The sequence below is a fragment of the Protopterus annectens genome, chromosome 7.part1, assembly GCF_019279795.1.
Source record: "Protopterus annectens isolate FY-2018-M chromosome 7.part1, PAN1.0, whole genome shotgun sequence".
Lineage (NCBI taxonomy): Eukaryota > Metazoa > Chordata > Ceratodontiformes > Protopteridae > Protopterus > Protopterus annectens.
In genome coordinates, this window is record NC_056740.1 from 66,246,279 (window position 1) to 66,271,486 (window position 25,208).

The 25,208-nt window shown below is 40.5% G+C and overlaps 1 protein-coding gene across 2 annotated transcripts in view; it reads right to left on the bottom strand.

The window, feature by feature from the left end:
- Positions 1–25,208, bottom strand: part of FAM189A1 (family with sequence similarity 189 member A1) — a 2,511,558-nt gene that overhangs the window by 125,827 nt on the left and 2,360,523 nt on the right. For both annotated transcript variants that reach the window (XM_044078557.1, XM_044078558.1), the window contains 2 exons: positions 25,046–25,120; positions 991–1,319 (listed from right to left, as the gene is read on the bottom strand). In XM_044078557.1, the coding sequence (XP_043934492.1) occupies positions 991–1,319; positions 25,046–25,120 (404 nt within the window). The remainder of the gene's footprint in view (positions 1–990; positions 1,320–25,045; positions 25,121–25,208) is intronic.

Here is a 25,208-nt window from a genome sequence, read left to right on the forward strand (position 1 = left end):
ACAGAAGAAAGTAGGGCATATGTGCTGAAGCCCTAACCCCACCCATGGGGGATGACATAAGCACAAGCTTCGCCACAGAGCCTTTTATATCATCTCTGCATGCATGCCTTCCACCCACACACTAATGAGGGTTACTACCAAAGGCTTTGGCTGGCATATTATTTAATTAGTTAGTGGAAGTGACAGGCAGGTGATGGCAGTTTTCACCGTCATGTAAGCCTGTACTTACACAGTGGTGATCAGCCAGGTAAAACAGCATCTTTCTCTCTGCCAGGATGGATAAGTTGATGTTACTCATTCATTACCAACCTTTCCTTCCTGTATCATCCAGTATCCAAGCCATTGTTCAAACCTTAGTCATATGGGTCATAATCAGGGCATTATTTCTTCATCTAGCCTAGCATTAGTGGAGACTAGTATCAGGCAAACGTGCTGTTCATTTGCAGTGGCTCAGAGGTTTCATTTTTAGCCAATTCATCTTCATCCCTCTGCTGACTAGCAGGGCTAGCAGGTGCAGTGCATTTTCTTCTAAAATGGAGCCCAATTAAAGTCTGCTTAAGTCCTTCTATGCTTCATCTTTATTTAAGTTCTGTATGCTTCACGGACAGATGAAATCACGGCAGCCCAATGTCACTAGGGATACTGCTATAGAAGACCACTGCCCATTCCCAGCAAGTGAACCCTCAGAATGAGTGACATAGCCTCTTGCCACTCAGTCTCATGCCCTGACCATCTCCTCTGGCACTCTGATCCACTATTTTACTGTAAATCACTAGAACTGCAGTAAGGACTCACTCCTTGTGTACTGAAAAGTAGGCAGCCTCTCGTTTATAATTGATGATTATTTTTAACAATGTGATGACAGTCAAGCATGTTTTCCCAGTCAAAACATTACTTCTGTTATGGTATCAATCATATCAAAGTGTTTAAATAGCATTGACACAAAACATCTAAGTACCAATTCAAGAGTAGCATTCACGTATTATTTACCTGATCAATAACATTGGCACTAAAGATGGCTTCTTCCATGTGTCTTTCATCAGATTTGATAACAGACTTAATAGTGTTCACTACATGTTGAACTTCTGGAGGTAGGTTGCAGTTTGAATGTTGTAAAAATTTTGCCACCAGTACTTTGGTGTCCTTATATGTTTTCAAGTCCACTAATGAGTGTGGCCACTCTTTAGAGATGGCATATAATGCCCTTGGTTTTAACCAGAGATCCCTTTTGCCACCTTCTTTACGTCGCCCACAAGAGTGAAAGTTTGTAACAGTGTCCTGGGATAATGAAGCAGCGGAACAGGAATTACAGTATGAAGCTGAAAAATAAAATAAAAAATTCTTATTAAAGAATGAAATGTGATCTATGAAGTGCAATCATTAAACCATGTCATGCTGCAAGTACAAAACCTGCAGGTTAGTTTCTTAAGTGTGAAGTAAAAATGCTTGGTTTGTATTTGCTTTACAGAACCTCCTTTAAACAAATATACTTAGAAAATACCTAGTACTCTGTCAGAAGGATATAGCAGTTGTGTTTTTCCTCAGTTTATATCATTAAACTCGTGTTTATGCAGGGTAATATTCACATTACTCCATTGGCTACACTGGCCTTACTGTCTCTGTTGTCTCTCAAAATTCACATTCAGATACTGGCTTTATATTTCATTTTATGCAGACTTTAATGACCAAATGGTATGACAATTCCTATCTATAAAGTGTAGTCCAGGAGGTTACATGATACACTGGTTTTACATGCAGCGTACTTCTGCAGCATGATGTCCACAAGTACATTGAGTTAGCATCTGTGCAGAATACTTAAAGTCCTGGTAACATCACACATTTAACATATTACACACTTAATGGCCATTAACACTGATAGCATTTTCATTAAGACAACAGGTTAGAGGAAGGGGGACCAAGTCATTTTCATAGGTAGGGGATAAAGAGAGAGGAAGAGAAAAACAAGCTAGAAAAAGTGGGTGTCAGTCCCAGCAAAGACTTTAGATAGGTGATTTTTTTAAATTCATAGTAAAATATTTCTGGGAAAGAGTATTTAACACAATATGGAGGAAAGCTCTGAGGGGTGCTTGTTAAATTAAATAGCTGTGACAACTTTCACTTACAGGTGATTATTTTTTAAGTTTTAATTAGACGTTATGGTCACAGCTACTGGTCTGTAGCTGATAATTTAGTGTCCTGATGACTAGTTGAATTGAAATTCAGTGCAGCATAAGTGTATAAGCTATACTTTAGAAACACATGGCTTTAAATCCAGCTGATGATGCCCATAAACATTAAAGTGCTGCACTGATAAGAGCAAAAAATGTCTGAAACATGGCATGTCTGCTGTTAGTGGGGTTTGGCTTTATTGGCCTGAATTTACCCAGAAAGGCTTAAAAAGTGAAAGTCATGGGCATTCAGTAGCCATGTAGCTGAAACACTGTTATGTCATTAAGAGATCATTTACATATATCCCTTGGGCCTCCACTACAGGAGGTTTGAGGTATTATTTACTGATGTCTCTAGCTTGGCTGAGTCTTTATTGTAGTTTGTATAGAAATATTTACAGATACAGAGAAAGAGTAGCAAGTCAACATACTAGAGAAACTTGACTTACATTTAATACAATTTGTTTGCAGTAAATAAACATACAGAAATAAATTTTTGATAGCAGAACTTTCCATATAACATTCAGTAACATACAGCTCAGTTCAGGTAAACAACTCACTGTTCAATTCAGGCTAATAATGCAGAATTCATCAAGTCCAGTACTGAAGCCAGATGCAGGCCCAAATGTTGCAACCAATTCAATAGATCCACAGGTTCAAGTTCCAGTGTAATCTTCAGATTAAACTGGATGCTACTCAATTAATGCACAGTTCCACAGATTCTAACCACCATAAAAATGACCTAGTGTCCCAACTTTAGGCATTAGTGTATCTTCATAAAAGACAAACATCCAATGTCACTCTGTCTCTCTGTCTCTCTCTCTCTCTCTCTCTCTCTCTCTCTTTTGCAAAACCAAATCTGTGTGCCTATCCTGCTCAGGCTCTGGTCTCCTTGTGTTTGTCTTTCTGTCACGTAATTCTGGCTCTCCTTTTTTTCTAAAAGAAGGTGTGGCTTCCTCTAATCAGGACAGGCATGAATCCATTTACCAGACTGCCCAAATTCTGCATCTTCACATATTCTACAGTTGTTGCCAGGGGGACTATATCAGATGACCCCCAGCTCAGACATGTGTAGATAAGGAGCATTGTTCAGCCAGATCCTACATTGACTGGCCTATGACTTTAAGACTTTAATGGGAAGTGGTTTCTTTTCCTCCATGTACTGCTCTTATTCAGACACTGTCTCAAAACATGCCTGAGCTAGAAATAGGCAAAACATGTTAGCTTGTTCATGCCATACCCAGTCCCTTTTGCATGGGGAGTTTTCCCCTGGGTCAGCAGATTTCTTAGTGCTTTTATTAATATGTCTAGAGCAATGGTTTCAGTCTCATTCTTGTTGTTACTGTCTTCTACCATATTAACTGAATCATATGACAGGCAGCTATTTGCAGTAAAGAACTGTCTTCACTAGGTTTATCCTTTAATGTATACTGTCCGTTTTCATTGCCTGACTTTTCTGTATATCTGTGCTGGCAGCAATTCTGGATGTTTTATTGAATTTTCTTTTACAGTTCACATAAGAGGTGGGTCTGTTGGTTTAGAATCGATGACTGCACTATACTCAACATGATGTATGTCTGAGGTACTCTGTATACTTTTAGTTGGACTCGGCTTTTATTTCTGCATTTTCAGGTTCTGAGACTATGTGTTTTATAGTCTCATTAGTCATTCTAGTTTGGCCTTCAGTACAGTTTTGTTCAGTTGTTTGTATGGCTTTCAGACTCTGAAAGTCTCCACAGTTACCTGTACTAGTCAACATTCTCAGTCTCACAGGGTTAGGGTGGTGTTGTTCTTTTGCAGGTTTGTGACAGCTTAGAAACAGAAGTAAGAGTTGTCCAGCATTGTTGTAATTCACTGTTTGTTCTTCTAAATACTTGCTCTGGATTTTTATTTCCGCCTGAAGTTTTTTTACACTTAGTGGTTCGCTCAAGAACAGTATCATGGTGATCACCCATTTTGCAATGCAGCGTTCTCTCTTTTTTCCTGCAGTAAATTTATAACATTTTCATTCTTCATGCATATTTTCTCCAGTTCCTGGATGTGTTATCAAGTATGCTGAAGTAATTTTTATTGCATTTCTGTACTCTTTATTCTTCATTGATCAATGCCAACTGTTTACTTTCATTTATAATTTCAGACCTCCTTTATTGTATGACCCAGACTACTTGACTATTGCAAACAAGGGTTAATTAATATACAGTTTTTTGACTTTGTTCTCAGTCTATTGATGGTGTCCTTTTATTAATTCCTTCACAACTAGCATATTATGATGATTTACTTTTAAACCAAGTAGGGTGCACTTAGCTTTTTGTACGCACTGCCACATTTTCCATTTTCACTCTGCAAATACATAATGCCCATTTGTGACTGATGCCAACTTTATTTGTCATTTAGGGTTTGCCACGAGATAACTTTTTTTCAATGTTCCAACTTGTACAGAAAGTACATGCAGTGTTTTGGAAAAGTCAACAATTTATTTCTCTGCTTAATTGCTGCCATTGCTTTTGCTGATCAAGGTCAACCAACACCCTTGTGAAACTTTCTTTTCATTTTATTTTCATTTTCAAAAAAACAAAACAGCTGCTCCAACATTACCATTGATTTTCTCTGTTTAAGGATAATGCCCCTGGGTAATGTAGGATTTCTTCACTTTCAGTTAATGCTCTTTCTCTTGCAGAGCTATACAGTGTTTAAAAATTTTCTGATTTACTTTCTCTTTTTCTTGTATAGACCTTTACTGCACCATTATAGTTCTTGTAATAAGCTCCATTGCTTTGTCAACAAACTCTGATTTATTAACAAATCACACTAATTTAAGCCCAAAGTCCTGTCCTTCAGCATCATCCATTCCCACTCACATAGGACCTTCACAGCCAGTGTAATGACTCACAAATCAGATTTCACTTTGCATAGTTACACAACCACCGCCATCACCACCACAGCTATCATCGTCATTATTATCATGAGCATCATCAATCACCTTTTTCCATTTTAAATGGGGTTTGGGTGTAAACTGTTCCCACTTATGTCGATTCAGTGCCAATCTACTAACTTCTTTGACACTTACAACCAATTGCCACCGTTCTTCTCTTATGAAAAGCATCCATCTCTTAACTGGACATACACGTCTCCTCTTGCCTTCTTGTTGTCTTTCCCAAATTTGCTTTACAAAATCACCTTCAATTTTCTTGCACATGTAACCAAACCAAGGTAGTCTGTCTGTCATTGGGACATCTTCAGGTTCATAGGTATGTTTTGGTGCACCTACTACATGTTAAGCCATTACTCTAACCACTAAGCTAATTAAAGTCCACATTTCTTTGTCCCTCAGCATGAATCCTACTACCTATCTCAGGTACTTCATTGGCATCATCTCAAGTTTCCATAGCTTCTCTGCTTTTACTGCCCAGGTTTCAGTGCCATACAGAAGCACTGGCTGCACCACTATTTTTTAAACCTTACTTTTCAGATTCTTTGGCATTCTTCAGTCATACATTACTCCTGACATTTTTTGCAGGTTTGCTGAAGTTTCTCTGGTTCTAGCTTTGGCATTCCCCTTCTCCTCAACCACACCTCACAGATACCTGAAGTTGCTATCCTAATCTACTATTTTCCACTCTATCTCAATGTTTCAGCTTTTTCCAAGTTCCTTTGATTTGCTGCCATAATCTCTGCCTTGTCTGCACTCAGTTTCATACCTTTTGCCTTCAGTTTTTCATTGCAGTTTTCTATAATTTTCAGAAGTTGCTGTCAGAATATGTTTGTAATGTCATATTGTCTGTATACAGCAATTTGTTAATCTGTCCCTTCTGACTTGTTTGGTGATGTAGTCCATTGTCAGTATGAACCTCAGCAGCAAAACTGAACTGCAAAACATACACTTGATCATACCTCTCAGCCATATCCTGCTGCAAAGAATTTTCATTCCATTTACCAGAGCACTATTTCTGTCCAGTCTTATTTGGCCAGCAGCACTTTATTTTGTGAACCCATGTTACTGTATCTCAGCAAAACCTAACATCTATTCAACTTCCAGGATATAAGCACAGGTATCATTTACTTACTACCTATTTTGCCTCTCATTTCCCAACACAGTTAATTTACAACCTTACAATATATGCCCCTGATTTGCAGACAACAATTTTTCTTCCTACACAACAGCAAACCTTCACTTCTTCTGTCATAGGTTTAGCTTTTTAAATGCAACAACTTTTACAAACTTTATTTTAAAAAAATGTCATCAGAGCATTGGTTAAATAATTCTACTAACATTTTATTTTCTTGTTAGTCTTTATATAACACCACCAAAGAAGTTTTTCCAAGTTGCCCTTAAACTGCAATGGAGACTCAGTTTTAATACTACAGTAAGTTCATATATAGGCACAGGGAAAATGTTCTTATAGGTATATTAATTCAGCAGTATTAACAATTTATTACTCAAAAAGACTTGTGTTTCCTTTATGCTTCTTATATATGTATAAACTTTGTCATGGTTAACACCTAAGATTTAATGCTGTTTAAAGTTCCACCATCTGTAGGTACTTTTAACACCCTTGACTTTTCTTTTGCTTTCATAGGTTCATAGGTGTGTACTAGGCTAATGACCCTGGAGTCTTTACAAACCTAGCCCAAAAAAATTGCCCAGGCACCGTGCCTCCTGATGTTAGTTCACAGTGTCCATATCCAGTAGTGCAATTGCAATGATCCCTGGAGTGAACTGTTACCCATTTACTTGTCAAGATTTCTCTTGAAGAGGGATAGTGAGGTGCTCTGCTTGACATGAATGGGAAGCTGATTCCAGAGTATGGGCAGTCTTTGGAAAATGAACCTGTCCCTCCAGCATGTTCTGTTAATTGTGGTAATGAGGTTGTGATCTCTGAAGCGTGTGGCACGGGGGGATTGGGATTTCTTTAGATGTAGCATTTCATATAGGGCTGGATCAGACATGGCTTTGTAAGTCAAGCAGAGATCACCTCTAAGTAGATGATAAGAGACTGAGAACAGCTGAAGTTTCTTGAGTCTGTCCATGTAGGACATGTGTTTAAGGCATAGGATTCTTTTTGTGAGGTACTTTTGTGGCCTCTCCAGCTGTTTTAGGTGTCTGGTAAGGTACAGGGCAAACAGGGCATTATATTCGATGATTGGTCTAATGAGGAATGAGTAGATAGGGATGATGACCTCTTTTCTTCCTGGATGCAAAACCTTTGGTTATAAGATGTGCCACGTAGAAGGACTTTCTGACCAAAGTGGCAATGTGGTGGTCGAAGGTGATGTGGCTGTCAACCTGGGTGTCCAGATCTCTTATGTTCCCTTCAGTGCTTAGTGGGCTCCCATCAATGTGGTAATTCATGGGAATTGAGGTTTTTCCAAAGGGGATGATAATGCATTTTTTGGCATTAAGCTTCAGGCCATGGTTACGACACCAGTCATTGGTCTCAGAGAGGCCCTTTTGTAGGATGTCTGCATCACTTGGGGAGTTGATAATGACTCCTAGCTTGCAGTAATCAGCGAACTTGGTCATCTAGAGTCCTTCTGTGTTAGTCTGGACTTCTGAGAAGTAGATGCCAAACAGGAGAGGGCCCAGGACTAAGCCCCATGGGACTCCACTCATGACTGATTGACAGTCTGACTTAGAATCCACAACTTTCACTCTGGGGTCCTGTCTGTGAGCCATTTTGCAACCCACCTAGTGATGTAAGGATTGATGCCTAGTTTGATGAGATTATCAATGATACCTGAGGTGGGAATGGTATCAAAGGCCTTGGCCAGGTCAAGGTAGGCTGTATGCACTGCCTTACCCTCATTCACAGCTTTGGTGACTACCTTGAAGAAGTCAACCAGGTTCAGCAGGCAGGATCCCCTCTTGACAAAGCCAAACTGTGTGGGGTCAAGAGTTTGGAGATTGCCTATATCTTTGTTAAGTAGGTCCATGGTGATGCACTACATAGCTTTGCATACCAGGCTTGTCAGACTAATGGGGTGATAGTTCTTAGGGTCTGTAATTGCTCCCTCTTTATGGAGTGGGATGACTGTAGCAGTGCACCATTCATTAGGGACATAGCCTGAGGTAAGGCTGTGATTGAACAGGGAACACAGGTGTGGTGCCAGTTCATTTTGTAGCTCATGTAGGATGCAGCCAGGGATATTATCAGGTCCCATGGATGTTGTATTCTTGGCTTTGGACAATGCAGCTTTTACCTGTGCCACAGAAATGGTAGATACCAGGCTTTCATCTGGTATTGTGATAGGGCCCTTCATAGGGGAGAGAGGGATAAAGTTGGCACTGAATCTCTCAGCCAGTATGTTGGCTATATCTGTTGGCTCAGTATAGGAGATGCCATTATTCAATAACTCAGAGCAAATCTGGGTATTGCCTTTGAGGTTTTTGATATGGCTATAGAAGGCTTCCTGGTTGTTTTTGGTGTCAGCTGCAATTTTGACTCCATAGCTGGCTTTAGAGGATTTGATAAGGGATCTCAGCTTTTTGTTGAAACTGATAAGGGAGGTTTTCCAGTCTTGTGACTTCATTTTTTTCTGCAACAGTTTCTTCCTTCTGTTATAGAGTTTACTGATGGCTGGTGACCACCAGATTGGCTTCCTTTTTTTGGAGAAGAGCGTCTTAGCTCTATTTGGTAGGGCAAGGTAAATGCATTTGTGTACATGCACTTACAGTGCATTGGTGAATGATTCAGCAGTCATGCAGCTATATTCTATTGGCATGGGTGCCGAGAAGTTAGCCACCTCTGCTTTTAGGAGCCCAAAGTCGGCTTTAGAGAAGTTTTTTTTTAGGGTGGTCACCTTAGTGGGGGGTTACAGTTATTAGGAATAGGATGAATATGGAAGTTCTTGAGAACACCTTATTACACAGAGCAGCCATGCTTGTCATTATTATTATGTATTCTTGTATCTGCACTATGACTTTAACTAGTATTTTAACCAGTATAATTAACTAATGGATGAAACTAATTGTAATTAATTGACTATAAATTAAATAGTTGCATGTGATTTTATTATTCTGATGAAGTTTCCTGAATAGGAAATGAAAGCGCTTAATCCACTGTTTTAATTGTGTTTTAATAAACCAGAATTGACAACAAATTACAAGTGGGACTGCCTTTATTGGGATCCTGTGCTTTTTTAAACTTACTACCTTAGTGGGGGGTGTAGGTGAGATGGAGATTTCCATGGTGATCAGTTTGTGGTCAGATTTAACCAGGGAGGAATTGACTATAGGTGTGGAGCAATAGTCTCCCATGCTGGTGATAACTAGGCTGAGGGTGTTGCTTCCTCTAGTGGGGGGTCAGAATAAGCTGGTCAAGGGCATTGGAATTGATAACTTCCAGAAAGCATTGGGCCTGTACATTGGTACTTGAATAGTTTTCCCAGTTGATGGAAGGGTAGTTGAAGTCACTCAGTATGAGAGTATTGGGTTGTACCTTGATAGATTCCAGGGTGCTTAGGAAGTTGGCGTGTGAGTCTAGGGACATGTTTGGGGTTCTGTAGCAGACTATGACTTGTGTCACCATCTTACCCAGTGTTAGTTGTACCTGAAGTATCTTAGATACATTATGCTGGACTACCAGTCTAGAGGTGTGCGTATCCTTTAAGAATATGGAGACACCACCACCTTTGGAGCTTCTGGCCGCATTCTGGGGGTGAAAGTTATGGAATGAAATTGTAGTTTATTGGCCGTTTGGGCAGTTTATCCATCTCTTTCAACTTTCTGGTTTAAAAGCCTGCATTTGTGCTTGTTTCCCACCTTTCCTGTAACTAGTCTAGTCCAGATACAAATTTGCTGTATCCAGGACTGATTGTAAGCTTCTGAGTGGTGCCAAAGTCTGGTATTCAATTTTTCAATTAGATCTACTAGTTCTCTTCTCTCCTGCACTTTTACTAGTTTATTAGTCTAGCACTTTACCAGAATTCTAGTAGCAATTATTGTAGCACACAAAAGTGCTACCAGCACTAAACGTTCTACAAGGAAACAACTCCGCTACTTATGATTAATGCCCACCCCTCCAGGCATGTTTAAAGGCCAGTTCCCTGTGCATTCTCCTATTAACCTGGTGAACTTGGGCATCCTGAGGCAATGTAGCAACTGCCTCATGTACACTGACAACCCTCTCCTCTTACCTCCCAACACTCAGACTTGTGAGAGATGCACTTATATATCCAAATTGGAAGCCACCCACTCTCCCGCCAAGACTGGAATAACTGGTCAAGAGGAGAAGGTCAACATTTGCACCCACACCACATGGAATCCATAGCCCTCCAGAACACACACCTGCACTGTCTTCACATAAAAACACAAACCACACATCCACCTTCATAGAGGCTCTCAATAAAAATCTACCCAAACAGCAGAGACCTCCAAGGCAGAAATGCACTCAAGCACCACAACACAACACTAATCACGAGACACGTAACTCTCCTAAACAGCATGCTCCTCATCCAAAGCCCCTAAGGCAAAACAGCATCCCAACACATTAGTCATAGGTGACTCGATAGTGAGGCGCACTGATGTCCCACTCACTAGGTTGAATAAGGAGAAAGTAACAGTCAGCTGCCTGTCAGGCGGCAGGATCCACCACATAACATCTGCACTCAGGTCCCTCAACAACAGGTACAAATATCACTTTGTCATTGTACATGTGGGTGTGAATGACCTGACATGTACCTCCCTGGACTACATGAAAAGAAACATGGAGGAGCTCTCAGATTATGTAGCCCAGGTGGGTATGACCCTAGCCCTGAGCAGCATCCTACCATCACCCAGAATGATACCACAGTACAACCTGAAATGATTGATTTCAACAATTGGCTACATTTCTGGTATCATTCTAAGGGGATCCAGTATCTGTCTGCCTGGGATGACATGCTTGACAGACCTCAATGCTTTGCCAGAGATGGCCTGCATCTGTCACCCCTGGGCTACTAGATACTGGCCAAGGCTCTTGCCACCCCTATAGTGCCTTTTTTAGGCGGTGTTCCAAAGACCAAATTACCACCATAACAGCTACAAAACAAATGCAATCTGAGGGTCATGCTGCTCAAAGCTAGAAATCTAAATCTCAAAATGCAGTCACTCGAAGCACTCCTTAAAATGGAGAACATCGACATTTGTGCTGTAACAGAGACCTGGTTCAAGGCAGCAGAAAATACCCCTGCACTACCAGGCTATAACTCATTCCACACCATTTGGCCCCAGAACTTGGACCAAAGCTCAAAATGTGGTGGTGTTTCCATATTCATAAAGGATGCTCACACCTCCAGACTGGTAGCCCAACATAACGCATCTGAGATACTTCAGGTGCAGCTAACATTAGGTAAGACAGTGATTGAAGTTGTAGCCTGCTATAGGTTCCCAACCATGTCCTAAGACTCACACTCTACATGGAGAATATTAGGGTCCAACCTAACACACTCATACTGGGCGACTTCAACTACCCCTCCATTAACTTGGAAAACTACTCATGTACCAATACACTTGCCCAATGTTTCCTGGAATTCATTAATTCCAATGCCCTGGACTAACTTGTTCTTACCCCCACTAGAGGCAACAACCTTGACCTGGTCATTACTAACATGAACGACTGTTGCTGTACACCTATAGTCAACTCCTCCCTGATAAGATCCGACCACAAACTAATCACATTGGAAATCCACACACCCCCGCCCTCAAAAGTAACCACCATGAAAAACTTCTCCAAAGCTAACTTTGGGCTCCTAAAAACAGAGGTGGCTAACTTCACAGCACCCATGCAAATTGAGATCAGTTGCATGACTGCCGAACTACACACCAATGCACTGCATGAACATATATACAAATGCATGGATCTCGCCATACCCAACAGAACCAAGACGCTCTCCTCCAAAAAAGAAAGCCAATTTGGTGGTCCCCTGCCATAAACAAACTCTACAACAGAAGGAGGAAACTGATGCAGAATAAAGTGAAGTCCCAAGACTGGAAAAACTCCCTTATCAGCCTCAACAAAAAGTTGAGATCCCTCATCAAATCCTCTAAAGCTAGCTATAAAAACAGAATTGCAGCAGATAGTAAAGACAACCACAAGGCCTTCTGTAGTTATGTAAAGATTCTCCATGGCAATACCCATATTTGCTTTGAGCTACTGCACAATGGTACCTCCTATACTGAGCCTACAAATATTTCCAATATACTGGCTGACAGATTCAATACCAACTTTACCCCCCCCCCCAAGGGACCAGTCACAATACCAGTAGATTGCCAGTCACCAAATATTACTGCTGCACAGGTTAAAACAGCAGTGTGCAAGGCCAAGAATACAGCTTCTATGGGACCTGAAAATATCCATGCTGTGTTCTACATGAACTGGCACCTCACCTTTTTGCCCTGTTCAATCACAGCCTCACCTCAGGCTTTTTCCCTACCGAATAGCATACTGCTACAGTCATCCTTCTCCACAAAGGAGGAGTGACTACAGACCCTGGGAACTATCGCCCCATTAGCCTGACGAGTCTGAAATGCAAAGCTATGGAACACATCATCATGGACCTAATAAACAAGGATATAGGGAATCTCAAAACTCTGGATCTCAAACAGTTTGGTTTTGTGAAGGGTAGGTCTTGCCTGCTCAGCTTGGTGAACTTCTTTGAGTCAGTCACCAGAGCTGTGGATGAAGGCAAGGTGGTTTATACAGCCTACCTGGATCTGGCCAAGGCCTTTGATACCATTCCCCACTCAGGAATCAGAAAAACTCACTAAGCTAGGCATCAACCCCTGTATCACTAGGTGGGTTGAAAACTGGCTCACAGGTAGGACCCACAGTGTGAAAGTAGCTGACTCCAAATCAGACTGCCGACCAGTCATGAGTGGAGTCCCACAGGGTTCGGTCCTGGGTCCTCTCCTGTTTGGTATCTAGTTCTCTGAAGTCCAGGCCAACATGAAGGGACTCTGGCTGACAAAGTCTGCAGATGACTGCAAGTTGGGAGCTATTATTAACTCCCCGAGTGATGTTGACATCCTACAGAAAGGCCTCAATGAGACCAATAACTGGTGACAGAACCATGGCCTCAAGCTCAATGCCAAAAAATGTGTCGTCATCCCCTTTGGGAAAAACCCAGTTCCCATGAATTACCACATCGATGGTTGTCCATTAAACACAGAAGGCATTATAAGAGATCTGGGAACACAGGTTGACAGCAACCTCTCTTTTGACAACCACATTGCCACTGTGGTCAGAAAGTCCTTCTGTGTGGCACATCTCATTACTAAGGGTTTTGCATCCAGGAAGAAAGAGGTCATTGTCTCCCTCTACTCTTCCCTCATTAGGCCAGTCATTGACTACAATGCCCCATTTGGCATGTACCTCACCAAACACCTGCAAAAAATGGAGAGGCCACAAAAGTACCTCACAAAGAGGATCCTAGACCTTAAACATTTGTCCTATATGGACAGACTAAAAAAACTCCATCTATTCTCTGTCTCATATCGCCTACTTAGAGGTAATCTCTGCTTGACTTACAAAGCCATGTCTGACCCAGCTCTGTTATCCCAATCCCTCCACACCACACGCTCCAGAGACCTCAATCTCATTACCACAAACAACAAAATATGCTGGAGGGACAGATTCATAACCCAGAGACTGCCCATGCTATGGAATAGACTTCCCATACATGTCAAACAGAGAAGCTCACTGGCTCACTTCAAGAGAAATCTTGATGAGTGGATGGGAAATAGAAAATTCACCCTGGGGATCACTCCAGTGGCTCTACTCAACAGAGGCACTGGAAACTAAGGTCAGGTGGCACGATGTCAGGGTAATTCTATGGGTTAGGCTTGTAAAGGCCCCAGGGCCATTAGCCTAGTACACACCTATGAACCTGTGAATGAGTTGTAGTCTGGGAGCGCAGGGGTGCTTTCTGCCTGTTTAGACCAGGTCTCCGTTACAGCACAGATGTCAACATTCTCCATTTTGAGTAAAGTTTCGAGCAAGTGCATCTTGAGATTTAGACTTCGAACATTGAGCAGCATGGCCCTCAGATTGCATTGGTTTATGGTGAAATTTTGGTCTTTGGAACACTGTCTAAAAAAGGCACTATAGGAGTGGCAAGAGCCCTTGCCAGTACTCAGAATCCCAGGGTTGACCGATGCAGGCTGTCTTTGGCAAAGCATCGACGTCTGTCGATCATGTCGTCCCAGGCAGACAGATACTAGATCCCTTTAGAATGACACCAGAAACTTAGCGAATTGTTGAAGTCAATCATTTTCTGCTCGTACTGTGGTATAACTCTAGGTGACAGTAGAATACTAACCAGGGCTAGGGTCATACCTGCCTGGGCCACATAATCCGAGAGTTCCATCACATCTCTTTTCATGTAGTCCAGGGAAGTATGTCTTAGGTCATTCACACCCACATGGACAATGACTGAGTTATATTTATACTTGTTGTGGAGTGACCTTAGTGCATGTGTATGTGGTGGATTCTGGCACCTGATAAACAACTGACTGTCACTTTTTCCTTGTTCAGCCTAGTGAGCAGGACACCAGTGTGCCTCACAATTGAGTCTCATATGATTACTACATTGGGCAGAGTGTTTTGCCTTAAGGGCTTAGGTTGAGGGGCACACTGTGGTGGTGAGCTATGTGTTCTGGGGTTGGTGTTGTGTTGTGGTGGTTGAGTGCATTTCTGTCTCGGGGGTCTCTGTTGTTTGGGTAAATTTTTATTTAGAACCCCCTCGAAGGTGGATGGATGGTTTGTGTTTCTATGTGTGGGTTGTGATGGCTGGTGTTTTGGAGGGCTGTGTGTTCTATGTAGTGAGTTGCAGGTGTCGACCTTCTCCTCTTGACCAGCTAGTCTGGTCTTGGTTGGAATGTGCACTACTTCCATTTTGGTGATATAAGTGCATCTCTCACAGGTATGAGTTTTGGGAGGTAAGAGTTCTAAGCTAAGCTCTCTCTCTCGTGAGTGCGGGCACACACACACACAATTAAGCGTAATACTATTTCAACTAAAACAGACTGTTTTAGGAACAATATAGTTCTATTTAGCAAGTCGTAGCAGACAGACATGTTACAAATGCAAAAAAAGGTCTAGTTCATGTAAGTAATATTTTTTCACTCTTACAACATGCCATATTCTGAACTGCTTCCACAGTTTGTCAAGATTTCCACTCTGTGCTCTAAAATCTTTCTCAGCTTTGCATTCAATACATTATTTTACTGTCAAGGCTCCTGCTTGCTTAGCTTCCCTTTTTCAACAAACTTCATTTATGTACAATCTCTTCCTAGTAGAGTTTTATTGTTTGAGATAAGGTAACAGAACAAAGTTGAGCTATTACTGGGTTTACATCTTTGCATCAGTACTTTTAAACTGTTTTAAAAACACCTCATTAATGAACTGCAATCACCATTTCATACACTGATTAGGCATGGTTTAAAGTATACAGTGTAAGCACAAGTTTCTAGTGCACATACTTGAACTGCCTGATATATTTTCTCAGAAAGCCAGTTTAACAGTTTTCTTCAGTACACCATTGTTTCTGAACAAAAACACCATATTACCAACGTTTTTACAAAATTGTTGCATCTGCTATTGCTTTACTTTTTGTAAGCAGGGTAATTGTCCACAGTTTGCATTCATTACTCAGAATTTCTTACATTAAGGAAAAGTCAGCAGTTTGCTGGGTACGTCTTTTAGAGTGCAATCTTTTGGGAGTTTCATATCATTTTGTTAAAACATGCACTTCTTGCCACGCTACTACTGTATTTCAATTATTTTACATTTGTTTTAAGAACTGTTTCACTTACTTCACTCTCAGTAGACCAGTTTTTGTTTCTAAGTCCTTGAGTTGTGGTAAATGGAAAACTAATAACACTGTTCAGCATTTTCCAACATAATATAACAAGCAGCAACTAAAATGTGCATTTTCCCTGAAATTAGTGAACATAGTATACTCAGAGCAAACTCAACAGCTTATAACTACAAACACAAATCTTTAGAAAACACCATTGAGCTAACATTGAGCCAATACATTTTTTAACAAAGCTTCTTTGTGAAGGATGACCCCACCCCATTTTAATATATACTTTGTATTCAGTTTAATTAGACTCTCAGTAATTCAAAAACATTCTCATACTTCATTTGGTTATCAATAGTTACCAATAGTAAAAATTAAGGTTTGTCAAGAAGGTAGCAGTTCCTCAGATAGAACACACTTAGTTATCTTTCTAGTGGGGACACTAACTCAGGTTGCACATGTAGGCTGCAATGTGGTAACACAAATTCAGGTAATTTTCCAAAGAATCACTGCCAAATTGTGCATGCTGCTAGACACTAGTGTTGGAAATTATCATGCTGGAGACACTTAAGTTTAGCAAAATTTATTTGCAGGTGATAAAAGGACCATTTCATTGAGCCATTGAGTTGGAGAATCAATGGGTTATTGTAGATGCACTGGCAGTTAATGATTTTGTACGTCAGTAATCAGACATATATTTATATAATGAATGCAAGAATGCAGCACCTCAGGGTATCCCCCTTTACTCTGAGGTAAAAAGGTCACAAAGTTTGCATATATAGGTTGTGGGGGTGGGGCTCCCCCCTGCTTGAAACTGCTAAGGGATGAAGCTCACCAGTGAGTGTGACCTTTTGAGATCTATTTTCTATAAAATGTTGCACTTTACTATTCATAGCTGTGGGACTTACAATTACGTAAATCACACGTAAGACAGGGAACCATACAGGGCACATACAGAATGGGGTAAAGGAGGTAATAGAGGGGAGGTAAAATGTTAAACCCTGTGACCAGCAGGCAAGGTAGGCTTTCTGCTTGTGCTGTCAAGCAAATTAAAGATAATGTAGCTAATATCTTCTTCGGAGATAATATACTGTCTATTCTTGCCATATTGACTGTAATTCCTAAAGAATTTAGACAGGGTATAAAGAACCTTAAATTCTCCATAAGTTGTTCCTCTAAAAGAGCCTTTAACCTGAGAAATGAAATTGCTGGCACCAAGCATTTTGTGAAAATCCTGAATACTGTGGAAATATCTAAGTGGATTGCAAAATGGTAATACGGTTTGCCCACCAGAAATGTAAGGAACCTTCTATAAGGCAGAAAAATCAGAGTGCTTGAATAAGCAACAGGAGATCCACTGTTCAAACTCAGTGCTTCTGAAAAATGAAAGGAATCAGATCATGAAGATTAACAATTTTCAGTTGTTAATTGTGAGACCCAATACTAGCTAGTTTTAATACTCTAAACATTTATGTCCACATCTGAAAAAATAGTGAATTAGCAATTACTAAACAGTCCCACTATTTCCACTCATACCTCTCAAAGTCTTAGCACAAAAAATCTGGACAAAGCCAAAAGTAATGGTGTACAAAGTCTCCAAAATAGGGACAGATTTTAAATATTGCTCTTATAAACTTAGAAAATTGCTAGAATAAAAGGTCTTGTTTTATCATACATTTTCTGAAGGATATGAAGTCTGAAACTCAAATGCTTTCCATTATTTAGTTAATTAAATCCTCTCTGATTTGCCACAAAAATCCAGAAAACTACAACTTTTATGTAGAGCACACCGAAAAATATGAGTCAAAAATCTGGACGTTCTACGAAAACCTGGACAGTTGAGAGGTATGTTTCCACTTAAACTCTCACTATTCCTTGAAAAGGAAAAATTCTGAGAAAAATGTCTCCTGTTAAAAAAAGTCTTTCTTCTATCCTTGATCCCAGAGGTAGAGTCTCAGTCTGTAGAGGTTTAAGACATACCTGATAATGTTTCCCATGTCATAGCATTTCCCCAGATTTTGGCTATACCTATGAGCGTCAGGACCAACAAAGAAATCTGAAGACACTTGATGAGCCCTAACCTACGCTCAAGAAAAAAACACTGGCACAGCTGACCATCTGTTCACACATGCTTTCTAATTATTGTCACAGATGTAGACAGAATGTCTAGAAAAAAACACAGCTCAGACGTATGAATGAAAGCAAAAGCAAGCATTTTCGCTACTGAATTTTGTACACTAGCAGTCTTTTGTATGTGTCTTTCATAGCAGTTCAAATATCTTAGACACCTGTAAAATAATGCCTGAATGATGTTTCAAGGTGAAAGGCAAAAAAATGCAGTACAGGAGTAACAAAACATGGAATGCATGATTTATCCTGTTATTTCCATAAACTTAGCATCTTTTTCAGATGCAAATCATTTTTAAAAAGTATCCTTTTATTAGGTTTAACATAGAATATCAGCTTGCTCTAAATCAGAAATGTCAGATTTGAAGCAGGAACTAGCATTATGCATCACCTTATACATTTAGTCTCTGTAAGCAGCTCTTTACATACAGATACCAGCGGGAAAAGAAGGAACAAAGAGACTGATAGCACTGACTGCATCAATTCATCATCGCCTTTTCACTCCTTATACAAAACTGATCTGACCAAGATGAAGTTGTTCAAACATTAACTGCAAAAAAAAAAAAAGAATAACATTTTCCTATGACTGTTTCATCCTCCTGGTCTGAATTACTGTCTTTCTCAAAAAATTCATCAACATCCACTTCATCATCTGCATCTCCAAATTCTGAAAGCTAAAAGGCAGAATAAACTTATTTTTGTGAAATCTGAATAGTGTCACTATAGGAGCTCTTAACGCCCCTATAGTGTCTTTTTTAGGCAAGGTTCAAATGACAAACTCATCACCGTAACAGGAACAGGCAAGCAAAAACTGAGGGTAATGCTACTCAATGCTAGAAGTCTAAATCTCAAAATGCACTCCCTTGAGGCACTCCTTAAAATGGAGAACATTGATATCTGTGCAGCGACTGAGACCTGGTTCAAGGCTCCAGAGAGCACCCCTGCATTACCCAGCTATAACTCATGCCACTCTTTTTGGCCACCTAACCTGGACCAGAACACCAAAGGTGGAGGTGTGTCCATATTCGTTAAGGATAGCCACACCTCCAGGCTAGTTGCTCAGCATAATGCATCCGAGGTTATCCAAGTGCAACTAACTCTGGGCAAAACTGCAATCCAAATTGTAGCTTGCTACAGATCCCCCACCATGCCCCAGGATTCCCACTCCTCTTTTTTTGATATACTAGAAAATATTAGGGTTCAACCAAACACCCTAATAATGGGTGATTTCAACTACCCCACCATTAACTGCGCTTCCTGGAATTCATAAATTCCAATGCCCTGGATCAACTTATCCACACCCTCACCAGGGACAACAATATACTAGACCTAGGCATTACCAACATGAGTGACTGATGTTCCACACCTGAAGTCAACTCCTCGTTGGTCAGATCCGACCATAAGCTAAGCACCCTAGATATCCACATCCCGCCCCTACCCCCCATTAAGGCAACCATGGTAAAAACTTCTCCAAAGCCAACTTCATGCTTCTTAAGACAGAAGTGGAGAACCTCATGACACCCATGCAGATGGACAATACAGTTACGACTGCTGAATCCTACACAAATGCACTCTATAAGCACTTATACGAGTGCATGGATCATACTATCCCAAACATAACCAAGATGCTATTCTCCAAAAAAAGGAAGCCAATCTGGTGGTCATTTTGCCATAAACAAACTCTACAACAGCAGGAAGAAACTGTTGCAAAAGAGAGTAAAATCCCATGAGTGGAGGAGCTCCCTGGTCAGTTCAGTAAGAAGCTGAGATCCCTTATAACATCCTCCAAAGCTAGCTACAAAAACAAAATCACCACTGATTCTAGGGGCAACCACAAAGCATTCTATACCTATGTCAATAATCTCAATGGCAACACCCAGATCTGCTCTGAGTTACAGCACAACGACACGAAAATTACAGAACCAACTGATATTGCCAGCATCCTGGCAGATAAGTTCAGTGCTAACTTTAACCCCTTCTCACCCTCTAAAGGACCCATATCTATACAGGAAGAATGCAGAGTCCCTGTAATCACAACTACGCAGGTAAAAGCTGCACTCTCTAAAGCCAAAAACACAGCATCCATGGGAATGGACAACATCCCAGGCTGCATTTTACACGAACTTCAGAACACGCTGGCTCCCCACCTAAGCATCATGTTCAGTCATAACCTCACGTCAGGCTTTGTGCCCACTGAATGGCGCACAGCAACAGTTATCCCACTCCACAAAGGGGGAGCCACCACTGATCCCAGGAACTATCACCCTATTAGCCTGATGAGCCTGGACTGTAAGGCCATGGAACTTATCATCATGGAACTCATAAACAAAGACATTGGTAACCTCCAAATTCTGGACCCCATTCAGTTTGGGTTTGTGAAAGGCAGATCATGCCTCCTGAACCTGATTGACTTCTTTGAGGCAGTCACCAAAGCCGTAGATGAGGATAAGGTATTCACACAGCCTATCTTGACCTCGCCAAGGCTTTCGACACCATCCCCCATTCTGGAGTTATAGCTAAACTCACTAAACTAGGTATAAATCCCTAAGTCACAAGATGGGTTGCCAACTGGCTCACTGACAGAACCCACACTATAAAAGTTGCAGACTCCAAATTTGACTTCAAACCACTGACAAGTGGAGTACCACAGGGTTCAGTCCTGGGACCGCTCCTGTTTGGTATCTACTTCTCTGAAGTACAGACTAACACAGAAGGCCTTTGGCTAATGAAGTTCACAGATGACTGCAAACTAGGAGCCATAGTCACATCCCCAAATGATGTGAACATCCTACAGAAGGGCCTCACTGAGACAGATGCCTGATGTCAGAGTCATGGCCTCAAGCTCAATGCCAAAAAGTGTACTGTCATCCCCTTTGGTAAAAACTCTGTACCCATGAACTGCAACATAGGCGGCAGTCTGCTTAATGCCGAATGTGTGATAAGAGACCTTGGGACCCAGATGGACAGTAGTGTCTCCGCCACAGTAGTCAGGAAATCCTTCTACATGGCTCACCTCATCACAAAAGGGTTCTCATCCAGGAAAAAAGAGGTCATTTTTCCCCTCTACTTGACACTCATTAGACCCATTATAGAGTACAACGCCCCTTTTGGAATGTACCCCACAAGACTTCTGCAGCAGCTGGAAAGGCCACAGAAGTACCTCACAAAGAGGATTACTGGTCTCAAACAGATGCCCTTCGCTGACCTTCTCAAAAAACTCCAGCTTTACTCCGTAGCATATTGCCTACTCCGAGGTGATCTCTGCCTAACATATAAAGCTTTGTCAAACCCAGAGCTGCTAGACATGCTACACCTAAAGAAATCCCAATCCCTCCGAGCTACATGCTCTAGGGACCTAAACCTTGTCACCACAATAAACAGGAAATGTTGGAGGGATAGATTCCTGTCCCAGAGACTTCCCATACTCTGGAACAAGCTACACATCTATGTCAAGCAAAGTTCTACATTAGCACTCTTCAAGAAAAATCTTGATGAGTGGATGGGAAATAGGAAATACACCCTGGGAATCACTTCTGTAGTTCTACTCGACAGTGGCACAGGAAAATAACTTTCTTGGGTGGCGTAAGCCAGGGAACCATGTTGGCTAGGCTTACTTAGGCCCTTGGGCCAATAGCCTAGTACCTACCTATGAACCTATTTGTCTTCATAAAAGTATATTAACACATGTATTACATTAAAATCAAAACAGGATACAAAAAAGTGTTTAACAAATTCTCACTGAATTCCATGGTTTAAAATTTCAAATTTAGAAATTTCTTTCAATGCAATGCCTTCAGTATTGCTACTTTCTCACATAGAAAGGCATTTGGAAACATTTATACAATTTTGGTCACAATATTTTAAACATTGTTGTGAAGTAGTATATTTTGCAGGTGTCATTTTAAGTTGTCTTAATAGCTCTGTTACATGAATGATATCTAGGAACAAAGAAGTGAAGGCAGTCTGCTAATTTTATACTGAGGACAGCTATCTTCTCACATCTCTGCTGTAGTTTGTATACTTGTTCATCCTGTGGCTCACTCCTAGTGTACACAAGGTTCTTGGATGTATGGCAGATTTACATGAGCCATTGGTGGTCTTTATCATTTGATTCGTCTTGTGCTCCTGTGTGGAAAATTAAGGTAGGAGGGTTTAAGCAGCCAGTTTGGAGTTTCAAAGCAATGTTCTCAGGAGATTGTTTAAGGTGGGCTTTGAGTAATTTTTTTTAAAGATTAGGAAAAGAAGATGCTTGTTAACTGAGTTCTAGGAGGCTGGTTCAAATGTCTCGAATGAGTATAAGTGAACAGTGTGAGAACATGTTGGACAGCTTCATCCAGCCAGTATATCTGAGAGGAATCCAGTGTTGGGTGCATATGGTTCTAGTAAAGAAGCAAAGTGAAGAAGTATATTATAGGACTTTTCAACTTCTGCTGCTAACAAAGTTTCAAAATAAAACAGTTATGCTATAGTACTTTTCCAGTTCTGCCGAGAGCAAAGTTGCAAGATAAAAGATTATGTTATGGTATTCTATAATTTATCCAGAAAAAATATCCCAGGGGGTCTTTAAAACTAATAGTGCCAAGGAGTAACTAAGAGGGAAACAACACTGCTGCAAATAGACTCCTAACTTCCAATCTAAGACAATTTTTTTTACTTACTTTACCAGTTTTTGGTGTATGTGATTGGTGTTAAGAAATTAATTTTACAGCCCCATGTGTATATTATCAACGTGAATCCATAGATACACCTGTCTGGGAACAATATCTAGCCATGTAGATCTTATGAAAATTTGAAGATATGTTTGCTTGTTTACATAAAAGGTCTCCTTGGCAAAAATCACCACCTTGGTGTTTTTCTCATTCAGGAGTTCTTTGCTGTCCTTAGTGAGTCAGTAAGGCTATGTCAACCTTTCTGTCACGCCTAGATGTGCAGGTGAGTGGATATTGTTGGCATGGCCAAAAACATTAGAGCCATTTACATATGCCAGGAAGGTGATGCCAATTGTATGAGTTTTCATTCTGTATCTGAAGAAAAGGACAGCAGGAGTCCATTATACAGACTGATTCTACTCCATTTTACAACTTATGTGACGGAGTAACCATTTTTGCCATGCAAATGCCTGTGCTCATTTAGCTAACTAGCAACTGAATAATTTTGATGCTGTGTGGCCAAAACTTTTTTTCATTTAGTCTAGGCATTAGGAAGTAATACTAACATTCTTGAAGACATTAGAAGAAAATAGCTCCAGGAATGAGATATGTCTAGATGCCCAGAGACAGTGTCTGTCAGCTTAGCTCATGCAGCATCATTGCCACAATCAACAGCAGAGACTGTAATAATTTCAACTACCAACAAAGTATGGAGTAATACTAGTTGTGCATGGGTACACTGTAACTGAAAGAACCACATTTGGAAAAGCTAGCTGGTAAATCCATGCATTTCCTAAACATGGCTCACACCAAACACTGTGCAGCTGAAGAACAGGCTCAAGACAAAATGAGGAAATAGCAATGACATCAGCAGTAGTGGAGCTGGTGTTTTATTTAGTTATTTATATGGCTGGGCAAAGGTGTACAATGGCCCATACCTCTCAACTATCCAGAATTTCACAGAATGACCAGATTTTTTCGTCATACTTTTAGGCTAATCCTCATAAAAATCTGTGGTTTTCTGGTAAATCATTCAGGATTGCAATAATTAAATACCAACAGATATCTGAGTTTCAGACTTCATATCCTCCAGAAAACGCATGCTAATTCAAAACCTAATATTTTAGCAACTGTCTAAGTTTAAAAGAGCGATATTTAAAATCTGCTCATAATTTTGGTACTCTGTCCACCAATTAATTTTGGCTTGTCGCTGTTTTTAGAGCTAAATATCTGACAGGTATGCAGCTGCCTTAAATGTATTGCAATTCATTTGGAGAAATGAATGAACATGCACACATACATAAATAAAACGTAAATAAAAGTGCACATTCCAAACTGCGAAAAGTTGATTGTGACCCTTTATGATCATTCCATTTTATAATAGGCTGAAATACACTGTGAACTTTGCATTAGCTTGTCAACATCAAACTTGAGATGAACAGAATTTTCCACTCATTAATTTTCGACAATTTCTTTATCAGTTTCAGGGCTGCAGGGCGCCAGACAATATCCAGGCAAGCAATTGATGTAATACAGGATCCCGCCTGGATTGGATGGCACTCCACACCAGGACATACACACACATGCCTGTACAACACACACACACACACACACACACACACACACACACACACACACACACACACACACACACACACACACACACACACACACACACACACACACTCACATACAGCTAAGATCAATTTACTACAACCTGTCCAACTGCCAGCATGTCATTTGGAGGTGGAATGAAACCAGAAACCAAAGCAAAGACCTACACAGACATGGGAAGAGAATGGATAATCCACACAGAAAGCATTTCAGTTGAAAATCAAGCTGGGGAATTGTAAGGTAGCAAGCAATACTAAATGCTGCACTCCATGCTATCCAGGTCAATAGCAAAGCATAGCTTCTAAGGTCTAAAGAATCTTTGAATACTTACCAATGACACTGAATGCTCCCAGAAGTCACTTAAGTCTCAAATAAGTATTACCATTGTGGTGGTTATATATTTAACAGAATTCATTTTGAACATGTTTACATAACAGTAACTACACAGTCTTTTAAATTTAGTATATAAAATTCATCTATGTTCTTAACTTGGCTTTTTTGCATCATATAAAGTAGAATTAAAAATGTTTGCTCTATGTACTGGGTGGTGTGTGTGTGTGTGTGTGTGTGTGTGTGTGTGTGTGTGTGTGTGTGTGTGTGTGTGTGTGTGTGCACATCCGTGCATCTGACAGAAACAGACACAATGCAAGATAAATGGTTGCCAAAAGACAGACTTAGCATGGGAAACATATGTACATCGTTTCTTACCTGTAACAAAAGTAGTCTGTGACAAGTCGCTGACATGTTGCTGTTTGCATGTCAAGCTGTAAGTACCAGCATCACCTTTGAAAGGATAAATAAGAAAATGTTATTCATGCTGTATTATCCGCACCCACAAATATAATTATTGTATTTCTATTATTAAATATTA